The 16795-nt window shown below is 43.6% G+C and overlaps 2 protein-coding genes across 3 annotated transcripts; one reads left to right on the top strand and one right to left on the bottom strand.

Annotated features, from left to right (window-relative positions):
• Positions 1 to 271: 271 nt before the first annotated feature.
• Positions 272 to 8528, top strand: uchl5 (ubiquitin carboxyl-terminal hydrolase L5). The gene is made up of 11 exons (XM_087783277.1): positions 272 to 460; positions 1578 to 1641; positions 1705 to 1810; positions 1880 to 2005; positions 2070 to 2131; positions 5874 to 6004; positions 6169 to 6232; positions 7809 to 7911; positions 7968 to 8081; positions 8149 to 8247; positions 8329 to 8528. Exons 1-11 carry the CDS (start codon positions 385 to 387, stop codon positions 8371 to 8373), a joined length of 990 nt encoding a protein of 329 aa, XP_087639403.1. The 5' UTR covers positions 272 to 384; the 3' UTR covers positions 8374 to 8528.
• A 919-nt stretch (positions 8529 to 9447) lies between these two features.
• LOC148085102 (regulator of G protein signaling 21-like) lies at positions 9448 to 10604 on the bottom strand. 2 transcript variants are annotated; one of them, XM_087782176.1, is made up of 5 exons: positions 10272 to 10604; positions 10151 to 10210; positions 10024 to 10085; positions 9720 to 9886; positions 9448 to 9636 (listed from the first exon to the last, which is right to left on the bottom strand). In XM_087782176.1, exons 1-5 carry the CDS (start codon positions 10346 to 10348, stop codon positions 9448 to 9450), a joined length of 555 nt encoding a protein of 184 aa, XP_087638302.1. In that variant the 5' UTR covers positions 10349 to 10604. The 2 variants fall into 2 exon arrangements, with proteins under 2 accessions (XP_087638302.1, XP_087638294.1); XM_087782168.1 differs by having other exon boundaries at positions 10024 to 10088; positions 10272 to 10602.
• Between the last annotated feature and the right edge of the window lie 6191 nt (positions 10605 to 16795).

The following is a 16795-nucleotide window of genomic DNA, read 5'->3' on the forward strand; positions in this document are numbered from 1 at the left end:
ATTTAGAAACTAGTTATGTATAATATAAATAAATATTATATTAATAAATATATAATAAAAAAAAAAACTTTCTTGTACATTATTTTTTAGAAAATAAATAACGTTATTCTTCCTCCTTTTATTTGCAATAGTTCATATTTATTATAACGACAATAAATCGCCATCTATTACGACATTAAAGTCGCATATATTACTATGTTTTCATTCGTTCGGCAGAATCCTGAAAGCATCCGCTCCCCGGACGCGTCTCCGCACAACAAATCGAGCGCGCCCGCCGCAGCAACATCGTGTGACGTCACGGGGGTCGATGGTGAAGCCTTGCTAACCTGCTGCTGACCTCACACACGCGCTACTATAGTCGTAATAACCACACAGCGTTTCGTCATGTCCGGGAGCGCGGGAGAATGGTGTCTGATGGAGAGCGACCCCGGGGTCTTCACGGAGCTCATCAAAGGCTTCGGTGAGTGACTCAGCATCTCCAGCGCGGCTAACTAGCCCGCTAGCATGCTAACTAGCCGCCTAGCATGCTAACTAGCCACCTAGCATGCTAGCTGGCGCACAACTGATGGAATAATGCGCGTTTTTGAGTTGTTGTGATTTTTTTCCTGCGTGAACTGAGCTCCAAAGACGTGTGATGTTGAGATAAAATGAAAGTGTCTCACGGTCTTCACAACAACCTCGTCGTTGTCAGAAAAATGTGTAAAGTTGTGATGAATTGTTGACACTTTTGTTGTCGCCGCCACTGGCGCTGTTGACGTTAACGTCAGATTTCTGACGTTTGCAAAGAGATGATCTTTTAAAGTCATTATTATCATTCACCAGTAAATACAATAATACATCTTAGTTATGAAATATTCTGTTTTATACTGAGTAGGAATGTGTGTAAAAATGTAAAAATGGAATGATCTAAAAAAAAAATATATATATATATATATATATATATATATAATACAAAATAAAAGTCGTATACACAACAAAAATTATACACATAAAATATATTTCTTGTATTTATAGTTTTTATAATACTTTTAAGAGTGAAGAAATAAGTTGCAAACCTCAGCAGCCTATACAACGATGCCAATAACATTATTTGTTGTTGACACTGTAGTTGTACAGACGGACAGCAGATGAAGGACCTGAGGAGGCGCTCAGTCCAGGACTCGGGGTGAATCAGTCTCTGACTGAAGAATCTTTTTTAAGGCCCCGACAGTCTTGTGCAGAGGGTGTGAGGTGTTGTTCATGATGGCCGGTAGTTTTGCCAGAGCGTCTCTAGGATGGCGAGACGACTCTCAGTGTTGTCGGTCCAGTCCAGTTTATTGTTTAGGTGAACCCCCAGGTCCGTTTGTTGTCACCCTCTCGATGTCCAGTCCCTGGATGTTCACCGGTGCCGTGTTAGTAGCAAACCACCTGGCATAGCTGGTCTGCACAGTCCCTAAGGAGTCTTGGGGCCGATGCCATCTTCGGTGCTGAGGGTCCATGACATGTTGGTTGATCAGTGTCACTCGTGTCAAACCTGTTGATAAATGAAATTCCAGGTCTCTTTAGACTCCTGCTGACTCTCTAGTCCTTCTGTCCAGGATGCCAGGGCGCTCAGGTGGAGGAGATCTGGAGCATGGAGCCCGAGAACTTTGACAACCTGAAGTAAGACGAGAAGAAACGCCGTCGAATACGACCTCAATGTTGAAGACCCGCTTGTGTTTGCAGGCCCGTTCACGGACTCATCTTCCTCTTCAAGTGGCAACCGGGTGAAGAACCCGCCGGCTCCATCGTCCAGGATTCCAGACTGGATCAGATTTTCTTCGCCAAGCAGGTTTGATCAGGATTCATTCACCGTTGAGCTGCAGGTCCGACGAGACGAACTGTCGGTTCTGTTCTCCAGGTGATCAACAACGCATGCGCCACCCAGGCCATCGTCAGCGTCCTCCTCAACTGCTTCCATCAGGACGTGCTGCTGGGCGACACGCTGACCGAGTTCAGAGAGTTCTCTCAGAGCTTCGACGCCGCCGTAGGTCCAACGACGTCGACTCGTTATTATCGTTGAGCTTCTCACCGTGACGTTTGTTCTGCAGATGAAAGGATTGGCTCTCAGCAACTCCGAGGTCATCAGACAAGTTCACAACGGCTTCGCCAGGTAAAAGATCTCGTCAAAGATCGTCATGGCGTCCGAAAGAAGTTACCGGCGACTGAATCGTTGTTGTCATGACGACAACATGTGTCTCAGTCAGACTGACGTTTGAAACTCAACAACACTTTAGCACTTTTTAGACTAACTGAGCTGCCGTAGTTTTAACAGTTCCAGTGAGGTTTCGAGTTCACAGGAGACGATAGTTTCATAAAAACAAGAACCAAGTGCAAATAAAAGAACAAAGTGCAAATATGAAGAACATCAAAGCTCAATGGAAATAACATGGTTACGACCCCAGCTCTTCAGGGTTAAGGGGTAATAACATAAATAACCAGATAGGTTAGGTAGAACTTTATTGATCCCTCAGCAGGTCTCCTTCGGGAAATTGTTTTTTTTTTCCAATTAGACACAGCAATACAGCAATTATTCATAAAAATAAAATAACAAGAAAAAAGAGAAATAAAGAGAATGAACAAGATGATGCAATCTTAGTCTAAGGATGACGTGCTTTTAAAGACAAAAGAAATCGTTTAATAAAGTAAATTCACAATCGGAAATAAACAATAAGAAACAACAACTCGGGGAGAGAAGGATGATTCCACCAAAATAAAAATACAAAGTCCAATACAAAACACAACAAATGGTAATAACACCTTTTAGTATTCGAACACTTTGTAGTAATCAAATTAAATACTGGCTCACAACTGTCAAAGAGTGCCACAAAAAGTCAATGCTAATCAAAGGCAAGCAAACTGTCGGTGTTGGGAGGAGCCAGGAACCTCAGGACCCAATCACAAACGAGCACTGGCACACACCTGTTACACACCTTTTAGCATTCAAATGTAATCAAAAAGGATACAAAGTTTAAATCCTTTAGTAGCTGATCTTGTGTTAGATTCTCTAGAACATCTTTTGTGTAGAATTCAACAATGCACTCAAATAATGTTAAATTTAATTCACATTGTGCGTTGTTATGTGATAAATACACAAACAAAACAAAAAAATAAACACAATGCATTTAAATTAGTTGGTTTTATTAGGTTTACAAAACAGATTATGTTCGTGATTGTGATGTATGTATTTAAATTGACTCGATTCAAACTGGAACAAAACAAGTTTTTCTTCTTCACCCCAAATTATTTCGATCTCCGCTTTAGAAAACTTTTCTCAGGCCACAAAGAACTTAAACGACAAACCAATACACAGTAAATATACTTTAAACGGTCAAGACAACATGGAGACAAACACAGCAGCAACAAGAAAGAGAAGAAAAACAACACAAATAAGTGTCTTGAGATGTTTCTTGAAGGAGTCAGTAGATCATCAAACACAGATGTTTCTTGAAGGAGTCAGTAGATCATCAAACACAGATGTTTCTTGAAGGAGTCAGTAGATCATCAAACACAGATGTTTCTTGAAGGAGTCAGTAGATCATCAAACACAGATGTTTCTTGAAGGAGTCAGTAGATAATCAAACACAGATGTTTCTTGAAGGAGTCAGTAGATCATCAAACACAGATGTTTCTTGAAGGAGTCAATAGATCATCAAACACAGATGTTTCTTGAAGGAGTCAGTAGATCATCAAACACAGATGTTTCTTGAAGGAGTCAGTAGATCATCAAACACAGATGTTTCTTGAAGGAGTCAGTAGATCATCAAACACAGATGTTTCTTGAAGGAGTCAGTAGATCATCAAACACACATGTTTCTTGAAGGAGTCAGTAGATCATCAAACACAGATGTTTCTTGAAGGAGTCAGTAGATAATCAAACACAGATGTTTCTTGAAGGAGTCAGTAGATCATCAAACACAGATGTTTCTTGAAGGAGTCAATAGATCATCAAACACAGATGTTTCTTGAAGGAGTCAGTAGATCATCAAACACAGATGTTTCTTGAAGGAGTCAGTAGATCATCAAACACAGATGTTTCTTGAAGGAGTCAGTAGATCATCAAACACAGATGTTTCTTGAAGGAGTCAGTAGATCATCAAACACAGATGTTTCTTGAAGGAGTCAGTAGATCATCAAACACAGATGTTTCTTGAAGGAGTCAGTAGATCATCAAACACAGATGTTTCTTGAAGGAGTCAGTAGATCATCAAACACAGATGTTTCTTGAAGGAGTCAGTAGATCATCAAACACAGATGTTTCTTGAAGGAGTCAGTAGATCATCAAACACAGATGTTTCTTGAAGGAGTCAGTAGATCATCAAACACAGATGTTTCTTGAAGGAGTCAGTAGATCATCAAACACAGATGTTTCTTGAAGGAGTCAGTAGATCATCAAACACAGATGTTTCTTGAAGGAGTCAGTAGATCATCAAACACGGATGTTTCTTGAAGGAGTCAGTAGATCATCAAACACAGATGTTTCTTGAAGGAGTCAGTAGATCATCAAACACTGATGTTTCTTGAAGGAGTCAGTAGATCATCAAACACAGATGTTTCTTGAAGGAGTCAGTAGATCATCAAACACAGATGTTTCTTGAAGGAGTCAGTAGATCATCAAACACAGATGTTTCTTGAAGGAGTCAGTAGATCGTCAAACACAGATGTTTCTTGAAGGAGTCAGTAGATCATCAAACACAGATGTTTCTTGAAGGAGTCAGTAGATCATCAAACACAGATGTTTCTTGAAGGAATCAGTAGATCATCAAACACAGATGTTTCTTGAAGGAGTCAGTAGATCATCAAACACAGATGTTTCTTGAAGGAGTCAGTAGATCATCAAACACTGATGTTTCTTGAAGGAGTCAGTAGATCATCAAACACAGATGTTTCTTGAAGGAGTCAGTAGATCATCAAACACAGATGTTTCTTGAAGGAGTCAGTAGATCATCAAACACAGATGTTTCTTGAAGGAGTCAGTAGATCATCAAACACAGATGTTTCTTGAAGGAGTCAGTAGATCATCAAACACTGATGTTTCTTGAAGGAGTCAGTAGATCATCAAACACAGATGTTTCTTGAAGGAGTCAGTAGATCATCAAACACAGATGTTTCTTGAAGGAGTCAGTAGATCATCAAACACAGATGTTTCTTGAAGGAGTCAGTAGATCATCAAACACAGATGTTTCTTGAAGGAGTCAGTAGATCATCAAACACAGATGTTTCTTGAAGGAGTCAGTAGATCATCAAACACTGATGATCTACTGACTCCTTCAAGAAACACAGAGATCGTTCCAAAGCTTAGGAGCAACTGAAATATTAAAGAATAACAAATACAAAACATTTCCAGCTGCTTCTGTTTTACACACAAGTACGTTATGTTTGTGGCAGAGTGCTGCCCCCTACAGGAGAGAGGAGGTATTGACGATGAATCTCCTAGTGTGGCATAGAAAGATCCGCATATCAGATTGAAAAACATTTTTTAGTGTTTAACCACAAGTGTTCAGAGAGGTCAGAGGTCAAAGCCAGTCCACATTAAGAGACTTCTAATAAGTAAGAATGCGTTGGAGTAAAGGATACAAGTCAATTGATTTTTAATTATTTTTTTCATTTTTTGTAGTTTAATAAGCTTGAGAGTTGATTTGAAAGAAAATCTCCAAACAAAGAGTTTTTGCCATAATCTGACTCCTCAGTTCACCTTTGACCAATCAGAAGCATCTTGAATACTTAGAATCTTTATAGAAACTATCTTTATCTTTATCGTTTTCTTCCTCTTTAACTTCGTGGTCAGCCGTTGCTCCACACACCACAAATACAACTGTGTGTGAACGTGAAGTGAACCGTTGACGTCTCCACAGGCAGCAGATGTTCGAGTTCGACGCCAAGTCGTCGTCGAAGGACGAAGACGCCTTTCACTTCGTCAGCTACGTCCCCGTCAACGGCCGGCTGTACGAGCTGGACGGACTCCGCGAGGGACCCATCGACCTGGGTACGACAAGATCCGTGTGTTGTGCTGCGTTGGTGAACGTAGGAGGTCAAAGAGTGACGCTCGTAAGCCTGGTTCTGTCCAGGTTTCTGCATCAGAACTACGTCGCGAGTGTGTGTTGACTTGTGAAGCTCTTTTGGTGCCGAACTGAAGTCGTCTCTCCTCAGGTGTGTGTAACCAGGACGACTGGATCAGCGCCGTACGACCCGTCATCGAGAAAAGAATACAGAAGTGAGTCTGACTCGGTTCTGTCGACTCGTTTCTACTCTTGTGTCGACTCGTTTCTACTCTCGTGTCGACTCGTTTCTACTCTCATGTCGACTCGTTTCTACTCTCATGTCGACTCGTTTCTACTCTCTTGTCGACTCGTTTCTACTCTCGTGTCGACTCGTTTCTACTCTCATGTCGACTCGTTTCTACTCTCATGTCGACTCGTTTCTACTCGTATACTTGTTACTACACTATCACAACACCAGAGTCAAGTACTGGACAATACTACACATATATACTTGTTACTACACTATCACAACACCAGAGTCAAGTACTGGACAATACTACACATATATACTTGTTAAATCCTTTAGTAGCTGATCTTGTGTTAGATTCTCTAGAACATCTTTTGTGTAGTCTGGTGTTGTTACTACACGATCACAACACCAGAGTCAAGTACTGGACAATATTACACATATATACTTGTTACTACACTATCACAACACCAGAGTCAAGTATTGGACAATACTACACATATATACTTGTTACTACACTATCACAACACCAGAGTCAAGTACTGGCCAATACTACACATATATACTTGTTACTACACTATCACAACACCAGAGTCAAGTACTGGACAATACTACACATATATACTTGTTACTAAACTATCACAACACCAGAGTCAAGTACTGGACAATACTACACATATATACTTGTTACTACACTATCACAACACCAGAGTCAAGTACTGGACAATACTACACATATATACTTGTTACTACACTATCACAACACCAGAGTCAAGTACTGGACAATATTACACATATATACTTGTTACTACACTATCACAACACCAGAGTCAAGTACTGGACAATACTACACATATATACTTGTTACTACACTATCACAACACCAGAGTCAAGTACTGGACAATACTACACATATATACTTGTTACTACACTATCATAACACCAGAGTCAAGTACTGGACAATACTACACATATATACTTGTTACTACACTATCACAACACCAGAGTCAAGTACTGGACAATACTACACATATATACTTGTTACTACACTATCACAACACCAGAGTCAAGTACTGGACAATACTACACATATATACTTGTTACTAAACTATCACAACACCAGAGTCAAGTACTGGACAATACTACACATATATACTTGTTACTACACTATCACAACACCAGAGTCAAGTACTGGACAATACTACACATATATACTTGTTACTACACTATCACAACACCAGAGTCAAGTACTGGACAATATTATACATATATACTTGTTACTACACTATCACAACACCAGAGTCAAGTACTGGACAATACTACACATATATACTTGTTACTACACTATCACAACACCAGAGTCAAGTACTGGACAATATTACACATATATACTTGTTACTACACTATCACAACACCAGAGTCAAGTACTGGACAATAATACACATATATACTTGTTACTGTACTATCACTTTATATCTGTATCTTGCCAAAACACAAGAGTGTGTTTTTCAAATCTTGACACCTTCAGTTGACCTTGGTGACGTCACTCTGACCTTGTGCAGGTACAGCGAGGGCGAGATCCGCTTCAACCTGATGGCCATCGTGTCCGACAGGAAGATGATCTACGAGCGCAAGATCACGGAGCTGCAGGCCCAGCTGGCCGAGGTGAGTCGGGTCTAACACGGATCAGGAACTCTCGGGTCAACCTCACGTTTCTCCAGGACGAGCCGATGGACACGGACCAGAGCAGCACGTTCCTCAGCTCCATCCAGTCGGAGATCGCCAAGTACCAGCTGTTGATAGACGAGGAGAACCTGAAGCTCAAGAGATACAAGGTGGGGTCACGAGGTGTGGGGGGGGGGGGTCGACCCGAGACTTCTGGTCCTGACGCTCGTGTTTCAGGTCGAGAACATCCGGCGGAAACACAACTACCTCCCGTTCATCATGGAGCTCCTGAAGACCCTCGCCGAGTACCAGCAGCTCATCCCGCTGGTGGAGAAGGTGAGCGCGAGGGTTTCCTCCGGGTACTCCTCAAACGTCCCGCCTATAGGTGGCGCCACCACTCAACGTTTGTGTCCACAGGCGAAGGAGAAACAGAGTGCCAAGAAGGTCCAGGAGGCCAAGTGACCTCTGACCCCCCTCCCCCCCCCTCAGCTGTGATGGTTCACCTTCATCTTCATGTCCGTGCTGCTGCAGCGCCCCCTTGCTGTGCGGAAACAAACTGTCAAACGCATGAAGGAAACAAATGTCTTATTTTCATAATAAAACGTCTCCATGTTTGACCTCTGCGTCGACCCTACCCTGACCCCCCCCCCCCCCCCACCCCCCCCCCCCCACGCAGGTGAGTCATCGCTCCCGCCGCCTGCTGGTGAGGAGCAGAACTGCAGCTGCTGTGTGTGAACTTACAGTCGATGATGTGAACTTCTGCTGCGTCTCTGGTGAGTCCACGAGAGACCTTGAACTGACCGAAGCATCACATGACTTTTTTTTACGTTCATGTCGGTTTAGTGAATCTCAATTGTTACGGGAAAAGAATTAATAAATAAAAATGACTCGTCAGTCGCTCCGTTTGTCACTGACGGTCTCGGGGAGTCTCTGGAGTTGTGTGTTAGTTGTGAAGAACGTCTTGGAGAACCTGACCTTGAGAGGAAGCGTAGGGTGATGGACGGATGACGGCGGTGAAGAGAGTGCAGGCGAGGGCGGAGACGACCTTCTGGGGTCGTGTGAGAGGTCAGAGCTGGAAGAGAGAAGGACAAGAAGTGAGAGTTTGTTCAGAGACGAGAAAGTTTTCACTGGATAGAAAGATGGAAAAAGTGATTCGGAGGGACGTCTGGAGAAGATGTTGGACGAGTGTGGGACCAAGAATGTTGGAGGTCAAGGTCACAGGCGACAGAACGAGCACAGAGAGGGTTGAAGCCACTTTTTTTATTCACGTCAACAAACGCATGGAAAAATAAATAAATCTGGTGAAACTACACAACCACGATTGTGACGACAACGTGTCGCGCTCTGGTCCATCCGTGAAGCTCCTGAAGGACACGATCCTTCTCTGGAGAGAGAGTCTAGTTCTTCTCAGGGGTCGTGACCTGCCTGGCTGACATGCAACAACACGAGTAACTGGCCCTGCAGGAGGCGCCGCTGTGCAGTGATGGTTCTATAACTCTACGTGGTTCCGTCCTCGTCGTCCCGTCTCCTCCTCGCTCACCCCTTGGCGGCGTCGGCGGTGAGGTTCTCCAGCAGAGTTCTGTAGATGTCGGAGCGCAGGAAGCGCGGGTACGAGTCCCGCTCCATCAGCCCGTACACGATCCTCTGGGCCTCGTCGAAGCAGTGCATGCTGGGAGTCTTGACGCTGTGCTTGATCTGCTCGCGCGTGTGGTAGTCGATGTTGATCTGGACACAAGGGGGAGTCGAGAGACGCTGAGCTAGCCGGGGCGAGAGGCAGGGGTGTCAAGGTCGTCGACAAAGGTCGTTACCTCTCTGGGAGACTCGGCCTTGATGAACTGCTCGTAGATCTTCTTCGCCCGGGACGACATCCGGAACGAGGACTTGATCTTCTTGAAGTCCTCGCAGGTGAGCCAGAACTCCATGTTCTCGTCGCTGTACTCCGACTTGAGGAAGTTCCTGAAGGTCGCCAGCCCGTCTGAAGGTCAAAGGGGAAAGTGAGAGAAACTCAAGACGATTTTTGTGTCGCTGACGTTGAAAATCATCTGGAGGACGCTCGTGAGAAGAACAACCAAAGACGGTCCTCCTTAAATCCACGCTGACGTCAAGACTCACACTTGGACTCCAGAAGCTTCTCCAGCGACTGCGACCAGCCTTGCGTGTCCTCCAGGGTCAACCTGCTGCACAGAGAGGTCCAGGTTCAATGACCGATCACAGAGAGAGACCAAAGGGACGTCCTCACCTCTCCATGGAGGACGAGGAGGAGAAGAGACACTGGAAGCGACAAATGAAGTTCTTGCCTCTGTGAAGGAGAACATGCGTGTCATGAGAGTTTCTGCATCTCAAAGGTTCTGAAGGCTCACATGCGTTTGTTCCTCCCGCCGTCCTCCTGGTCCATGATGGGTCGTCTCTCTGGTTCTTCCCTCAGGAGGAGCAGCATCGTCTCACGGGCCGTCTCCTCATCCTCGGGACGCTCGACGACTCCTCCTGCACTTTATACTTCAGGACCTCGTGGAGTCCTCTTGTTCCCTCCTACCACTGATCCTCCTGCTCCTCGTCTCCCTCTCTAGATCCTCCTCCTCCATCCCTGAAGGAGTAGTTGAAATGTGCTCGTAAACATCTTCAGGTTTTCTCCATAAAAACTCCGACCGGGACAGGAGAACCATGGTCTCCGAGAGAGGGATCTCTAGAGAGCTCCTGCAGAGATCCTGGAGGGTCACCAGTGAACCTCCTTGAAGTTCAAGCAGGTCCAAGTGTCCTCACAGATTTTCAAAATTCTTCCAAACATGTCCTTCTCAACCGCCGCTCTCCTCGCTGACAGGAAGTGACATCACAGGGTCAGACGACATCCACGGGTGGCTGGTTCCGACCCGAAGCTCCTGGTTCCTAACAAGGCAGACGGTTCCGCTCCAGTGGGTCCGGGCTTAAGAGTCTTGTTGTTCCGAAGGTGCTCGTCTCCTTTTAAAGTCCTGGAGGAGCGGGACCCCCGGGCTCGGAGGGTGAGCCAGGTGACGCTTTTCCACTCATTAGCGGAGGAATGTCTCGGGTGACCACAAACAGCAGCTGGTCGCCATGGCGACCGAGTGAACGGTGTTGACCAGCAGAAGGTTGATTGACTAGTCGCCCTAACTAAGAGTTGGGATGATTTTCAGAGTAATGTGTTCTTTTTTAGAGTTATAGACAAAAATGTTTGTTCATTTTAATGTAGCGACTGGAGCTCAGTTGTCTTCGTCCAAAAAGACACTTTTAAAACATCCAAATACCTTCAAACTGCTCGTTTGTAACTCAATTATTTTCAATAAAAACGTTTAAACGCACAAATTAAGATTCATAAAATAATTTTAAAACCTTGTTTTTATCTATAATTCGTGTTTTCATCCGTTCATTCGTGTTTTCATCCGTTCATTTGTGTTTTCATCCATTCATTCGTGTTTTCTTCCATTCATTCGTGTTTTCATCCGTTCATTTGTGTTTTCATCCATTCATTTGTGTTTTCATCCGTTCATTTGTGTTTTCATCCGTTCATTCGTGTTTTCATCCGTTCATTTGTGTTTTCATCCATTCATTTGTGTTTTCATCCGTTCATTCGTGTTTTCATCCGTTCATTTGTGTTTTCATCCGTTCATTCGTCTTTTCATCCGTTCATTAATGTTTTCATCCCTTCATTCGTGTTTTCATCCGTTCATTCGTGTTTTCATCCGTTCATTCGTCTTTTCATCCGTTCATTAATGTTTTCATCCCTTCATTCGTGTTTTCATCCGTTCATTCGTGTTTTCATCCGTTCATTCGTCTTTTTATCCGTTCATTAATGTTTTCATCCCTTCATTCGTGTTTTCATCCGTTCATTCGTGTTTCATCCGTTCATTCGTGTTTCATCCGTTCATTCGTCTTTTCATCCGTTCATTAATGTTTTCATCCGTTCATTAATGTTTTCATCCGTTCATTCGTGTTTTCATCCGTTCATTCGTGTTTTCATCCGTTCATTCGTCTTTTTATCTGTTCATTAATGTTTTCATCCCTTCATTCGTGTTTTCATCCGTTCATTCGTGTTTTCATCCGTTCATTCGTGTTTCATCCGTTCATTCGTGTTTTCATCCCTTCATTCATGTTTTCATCCCTTCATTCGTGTTTTCATCCGTTCATTCGTGTTTTCATCCGTTCATTCGTGTTTCATCCGTTCATTAATGTTTTCATCCCTTCATTCGTGTTTTCATCCGTTCATTCGTGTTTTCATCCGTTCATTCGTCTTTTCATCCGTTCATTAATGTTTTCATCCCTTCATTCGTGTTTTCATCCGTTCATTCGTGTTTTCATCCGTTCATTCGTCTTTTTATCCGTTCATTAATGTTTTCATCCCTTCATTCGTGTTTTCATCCGTTCATTCGTGTTTCATCCGTTCATTCGTGTTTCATCCGTTCATTCGTCTTTTCATCCGTTCATTAATGTTTTCATCCGTTCATTAATGTTTTCATCCGTTCATTCGTGTTTTCATCCGTTCATTCGTGTTTTCATCCGTTCATTCGTCTTTTTATCTGTTCATTAATGTTTTCATCCCTTCATTCGTGTTTTCATCCGTTCATTCGTGTTTTCATCCGTTCATTCGTGTTTCATCCGTTCATTCGTGTTTTCATCCCTTCATTCATGTTTTCATCCGTTCATTCATATTTTAATCCGTTCATTCGCTCGTTTATTCTCTCCCGCTCCTTCACACTGGTCTCAGCACAGCAGGTCAACATGAGGCTGGATGAAAACACGAATGAACGGATAAAACACGAATTAACGGATGAAAACACGAATGAACGGATGAAAACACAAACGAATGGATAAAAACACAAATTAACGGATGAAAAGACGAATGAATGGATGATAACATGAATGAATTGATAAAAGTCGAATGAACAGATGAAAACACGAATGAATGAATAAAAACACAAAGTAACGGATGAAAAGATGAATTAATGGATGAAAGCATGAATGAATGGATAAAACACAAATGAACGGATGAAAACTCGAATGAATGGATAAAAACACGAATGAAGGGACGAAAACACAAATTAATGGATAAAAAAAAATAATTAACGGTTGAAAACACGAATGAATGGATGAACACACAAATGAACGGATGAAAACATGTACGAACAGATCAAAAAAGAATGAATGGATGAAAACACAAATGAACGGATGAAAACACGAATGAATGGATAAAACACGAATTAACGGATGAAAACATGAATGAACGGATAAAAACACGAATGAATGGATGAAAACGAGAAAAGACTCAAAACACATCAACTTATACTTTGACTTTATTCTGAAAGCTCAATCGTGTGAACATAAGACACTAATAAGAAATGTCTCCAGACTCGTCGATGCAGCAGGTCTGTCGAGTCAGAACCGGGGCCAGAACTCCAGGACGTGGACCTGGCAGCACGTGGCCCCTGCAGGATGCCGCCTCCGATCTCTGGTCAATAAATTTAATCTATTCGTCAATAAAAGTGGCGAGGTCGCGCGGAGCACCACATTAACATTGCAAAGTGAGGTGGAAACCGGGCCGTCTGGACCGGGTCCAGATCTAATAACGTCGGCGACGAGAACCAGATCCATCATCGTGGGTGGTGGTGGTGGTGCTGGGGGGACGTGTGTGAGCTGAAGGAGAAACGACTGGAAGTGTTTCATCAGATCTCCATCCTGACCCGGATCACGTCCTCCTCGCTTGAATATTCAGTTCCAGTTTGGACCGGAACCAGGAGGGGCCAGTCTGGAGGGAAGAGGAAGTTCTGATGGAGAACTGTTCGATCGTCAAGGTCTCTTCCTGAGACTGTAGAAGAAGTGAAAAACACCACATCACTGGAGGAACAAACGAAAACCAAAGGTTCTGACCACCTTCACATCCTTCCGGGTCGGGCTTCAGGCGGATTGGACTGGACTCACTGACCAGATGACCAGTTGAGGTGGGACCCGTAGAGACCTCAAGAGGAAGAAGATCACTAACTCCTGGATCGATCTCGCGCTAATGAGGTGTAGGATCAATCAAAGATGGCCGCCAGACATTGTGTGGTCGTGACACGAGTCGAGTGGATCGACGATGTTGTCTCTATGTTCTAATGAGGCTCGTGTGTCGCTGAGGATCAAAAGATCATGTAACGTTTGCTCGACTGATCCTCCCATCATGGGTTGAGTGACCCGTCAGTCTCAGTTCTGGTGAAGAAAAACCACAGTCAGTGACCTTCACGTTCGATTGTCTCTTTATGTGTCACTTTAGTACCAACATGCTAAAAATAACACCTTCATACAAACTAAGTTATTTTCTTCTGTTGCTATGTCACCTTCATCTGTTGCTATGTCACCTTCATCTGCTGCTGTGTCACCTTCATCTGTTGCTGTGTCACCTTCATCTGCTGCTGTGTCACCTTCATCTGTTGCTATGTCACCTTCATCTGTTGCTGTGTCACCTTCATCTGTTGCTATGTCACCTTCATCTGCTGCTGTGTCACCTTCATCTGTTGCTATGTCACCTTCATCTGTTGCTGTGTCACCTTCATCTGTTGCTGTGTCACCTTCATCTGTTGCTATGTCACCTTCATCTGTTGCTATGTCACCTTCATCTGTTGCTGTGTCACCTTCATCTGTTGCTATGTCACCTTCATCTGTTGCTATGTCACCTTCATCTGCTGCTGTGTCACCTTCATCTGTTGCTATGTCACCTTCATCTGTTGCTGTGTCACCTTCATCTGTTGCTATGTCACCTTCATCTGCTGCTGTGTCACCTTCATCTGTTGCTATGTCACCTTCATCTGTTGCTGTGTCACCTTCATCTGTTTCTATGTCACCTTCATCTGTTGCTATGTCACCTTCATCTGTTGCTGTGTCACCTTCATCTGTTGCTATGTCACCTTCATCTGTTGCTGTGTCACCTTCATCTGTTGCTATGTCACCTTCATCTGTTGCTGTGTCACCTTCATCTGTTGCTGTGTCACCTTCATCTGTTGCTATGTCACCTTCATCTGTTGCTGTGTCACCTTCATCTGTTGCTATGTCACCTTCATCTGCTGCTGTGTCACCTTCATCTGTTGCTATGTCACCTTCATCTGTTGCTATGTCACCTTCATCTGTTGCTATGTCACCTTCATCTGTTGCTATGTCACCTTCATCTGTTGCTATGTCACCTTCATCTGTTGCTATGTCACCTTCATCTGTTGCTATGTCACCTTCATCTGTTGCTATGTCACCTTCATCTGTTGCTATGTCACCTTCATCTGTTGCTATGTCACCTTCATCTGTTGCTATGTCACCTTCATCTGTTGCTATGTCACCTTCATCTGTTGCTGTGTCACCTTCATCTGTTGCTGTGTCACCTTCATCTGTTGCTGTGTCACCTTCATCTGTTGCTATGTCACCTTCATCTGTTGCTATGTCACCTTCATCTGTTGCTATGTCACCTTCATCTGTTGCTATGTCACCTTCATCTGTTGCTGTGTCACCTTCATCTGTTGCTGTGTCACCTTCATCTGTTGCTATGTCACCTTCATCTGTTGCTATGTCACCTTCATCTGTTGCTATGTCACCTTCATCTGTTGCTATGTCACCTTCATCTGTTGCTATGTCACCTTCATCTGTTGCTATGTCACCTTTATCTGTTGCTATGTCACCTTCATCTGTTGCTATGTCACCTTCATCTGTTGCTGTGTCACCTTCATCTGTTGCTATGTCACCTTCATCTGTTGCTATGTCACCTTCATCTGTTGCTATGTCACCTTCATCTGTTGCTATGTCACCTTCATCTGTTGCTATGTCACCTTTATCTGTTGCTATGTCACCTTCATCTGTTGCTATGTCACCTTCATCTGTTGCTGTGTCACCTTCATCTGTTGCTATGTCACCTTCATCTGTTGCTGTGTCACCTTCATCTGTTTCTATGTCACCTTCATCTGTTGCTATGTCACCTTCATCTGTTGCTATGTCACCTTCATCTGTTGCTGTGTCACCTTCATCTGTTGCTGTGTCACCTTCATCTGTTGCTGTGTCACCTTTATCTGTTGCTATGTCACCTTCATCTGTTGCTATGTCACCTTCATCTGTTGCTGTGTCACCTTCATCTGTTGCTGTGTCACCTTCATCTGTTGCTATGTCACCTTCATCTGTTGCTATGTCACCTTCATCTGTTGCTATGTCACCTTCATCTGTTGCTGTGTCACCTTCATCTGTTGCTGTGTCACCTTCATCTGTTGCTATGTCACCTTCATCTGTTGCTATGTCACCTTCATCTGTTGCTATGTCACCTTCATCTGTTGCTATGTCACCTTCATCTGTTGCTATGTCACCTTCATCTGTTGCTATGTCACCTTCATCTGTTGCTGTGTCACCTTCATCTGTTGCTATGTCACCTTCATCTGTTGCTATGTCACCTTCATCTGTTGCTATGTCACCTTCATCTGTTGCTGTGTCACCTTCATCTGTTGCTATGTCACCTTCATCTGTTGCTATGTCACCTTCATCTGTTGCTATGTCACCTTCATACAAACAGTATGTCACCTTCATCTGTTGCTATGTCACCTTCATCTGTTGCTATGTCACCTTCATACAAACAGTATGTCACCTTCATCTGTTGCTGTGTCGCCTGTTGCTACATCACCTTCTGTTGCTACTTCACCTTCTGTAGCTACGTTACCTGTTGCTACGTCACCTTCTGTTGCTATGTCACCTGTTGTTATGTCACCTGTTGCGCTGTCACCTTCTGTAACTGTGTCACCTGTTTCTTCTTCACCTTCTGTTGCTACGTCCCCTGTTGCTGTGTCACCTGTTTCTATGTCGCCTTCTGTTGCTACCTCACCTTCTGTTACTATGTTACCTGTTGCTAAGTCACCTGTTTCTACTTCACCTTCTGTTT

This window comes from Callionymus lyra, chromosome 2 (genome assembly GCF_982586985.1).
Source record: "Callionymus lyra chromosome 2, fCalLyr1.hap1.1, whole genome shotgun sequence".
NCBI lineage: Eukaryota > Metazoa > Chordata > Actinopteri > Syngnathiformes > Callionymidae > Callionymus > Callionymus lyra.

Coding starts and splice junctions, on each gene's coding strand:
- uchl5 (XM_087783277.1), top strand. CDS start 385: ATGTCCGGGAGCGCGGGAGAATGGTGTCTGATGGAGAGCGACCCCGGG. Junction 1,811..1,879: donor AGATTTTCTTCGCCAAGCAG/GTTTGATCAGGA, acceptor TCTGTTCTCCAG/GTGATCAACAACGCATGCGC. Junction 6,005..6,168: donor CGAGGGACCCATCGACCTGG/GTACGACAAGAT, acceptor GTCTCTCCTCAG/GTGTGTGTAACCAGGACGAC.
- LOC148085102 (XM_087782168.1), bottom strand. CDS start 10,348: ATGCTGCTCCTCCTGAGGGAAGAACCAGAGAGACGACCCATCATGGAC. Junction 10,089..10,150: donor TCCTCGTCCTCCATGGAGAG/GTGAGGACGTCC, acceptor CTCTCTGTGCAG/CAGGTTGACCCTGGAGGACA. Junction 9,637..9,719: donor AGGCCGAGTCTCCCAGAGAG/GTAACGACCTTT, acceptor CCTTGTGTCCAG/ATCAACATCGACTACCACAC.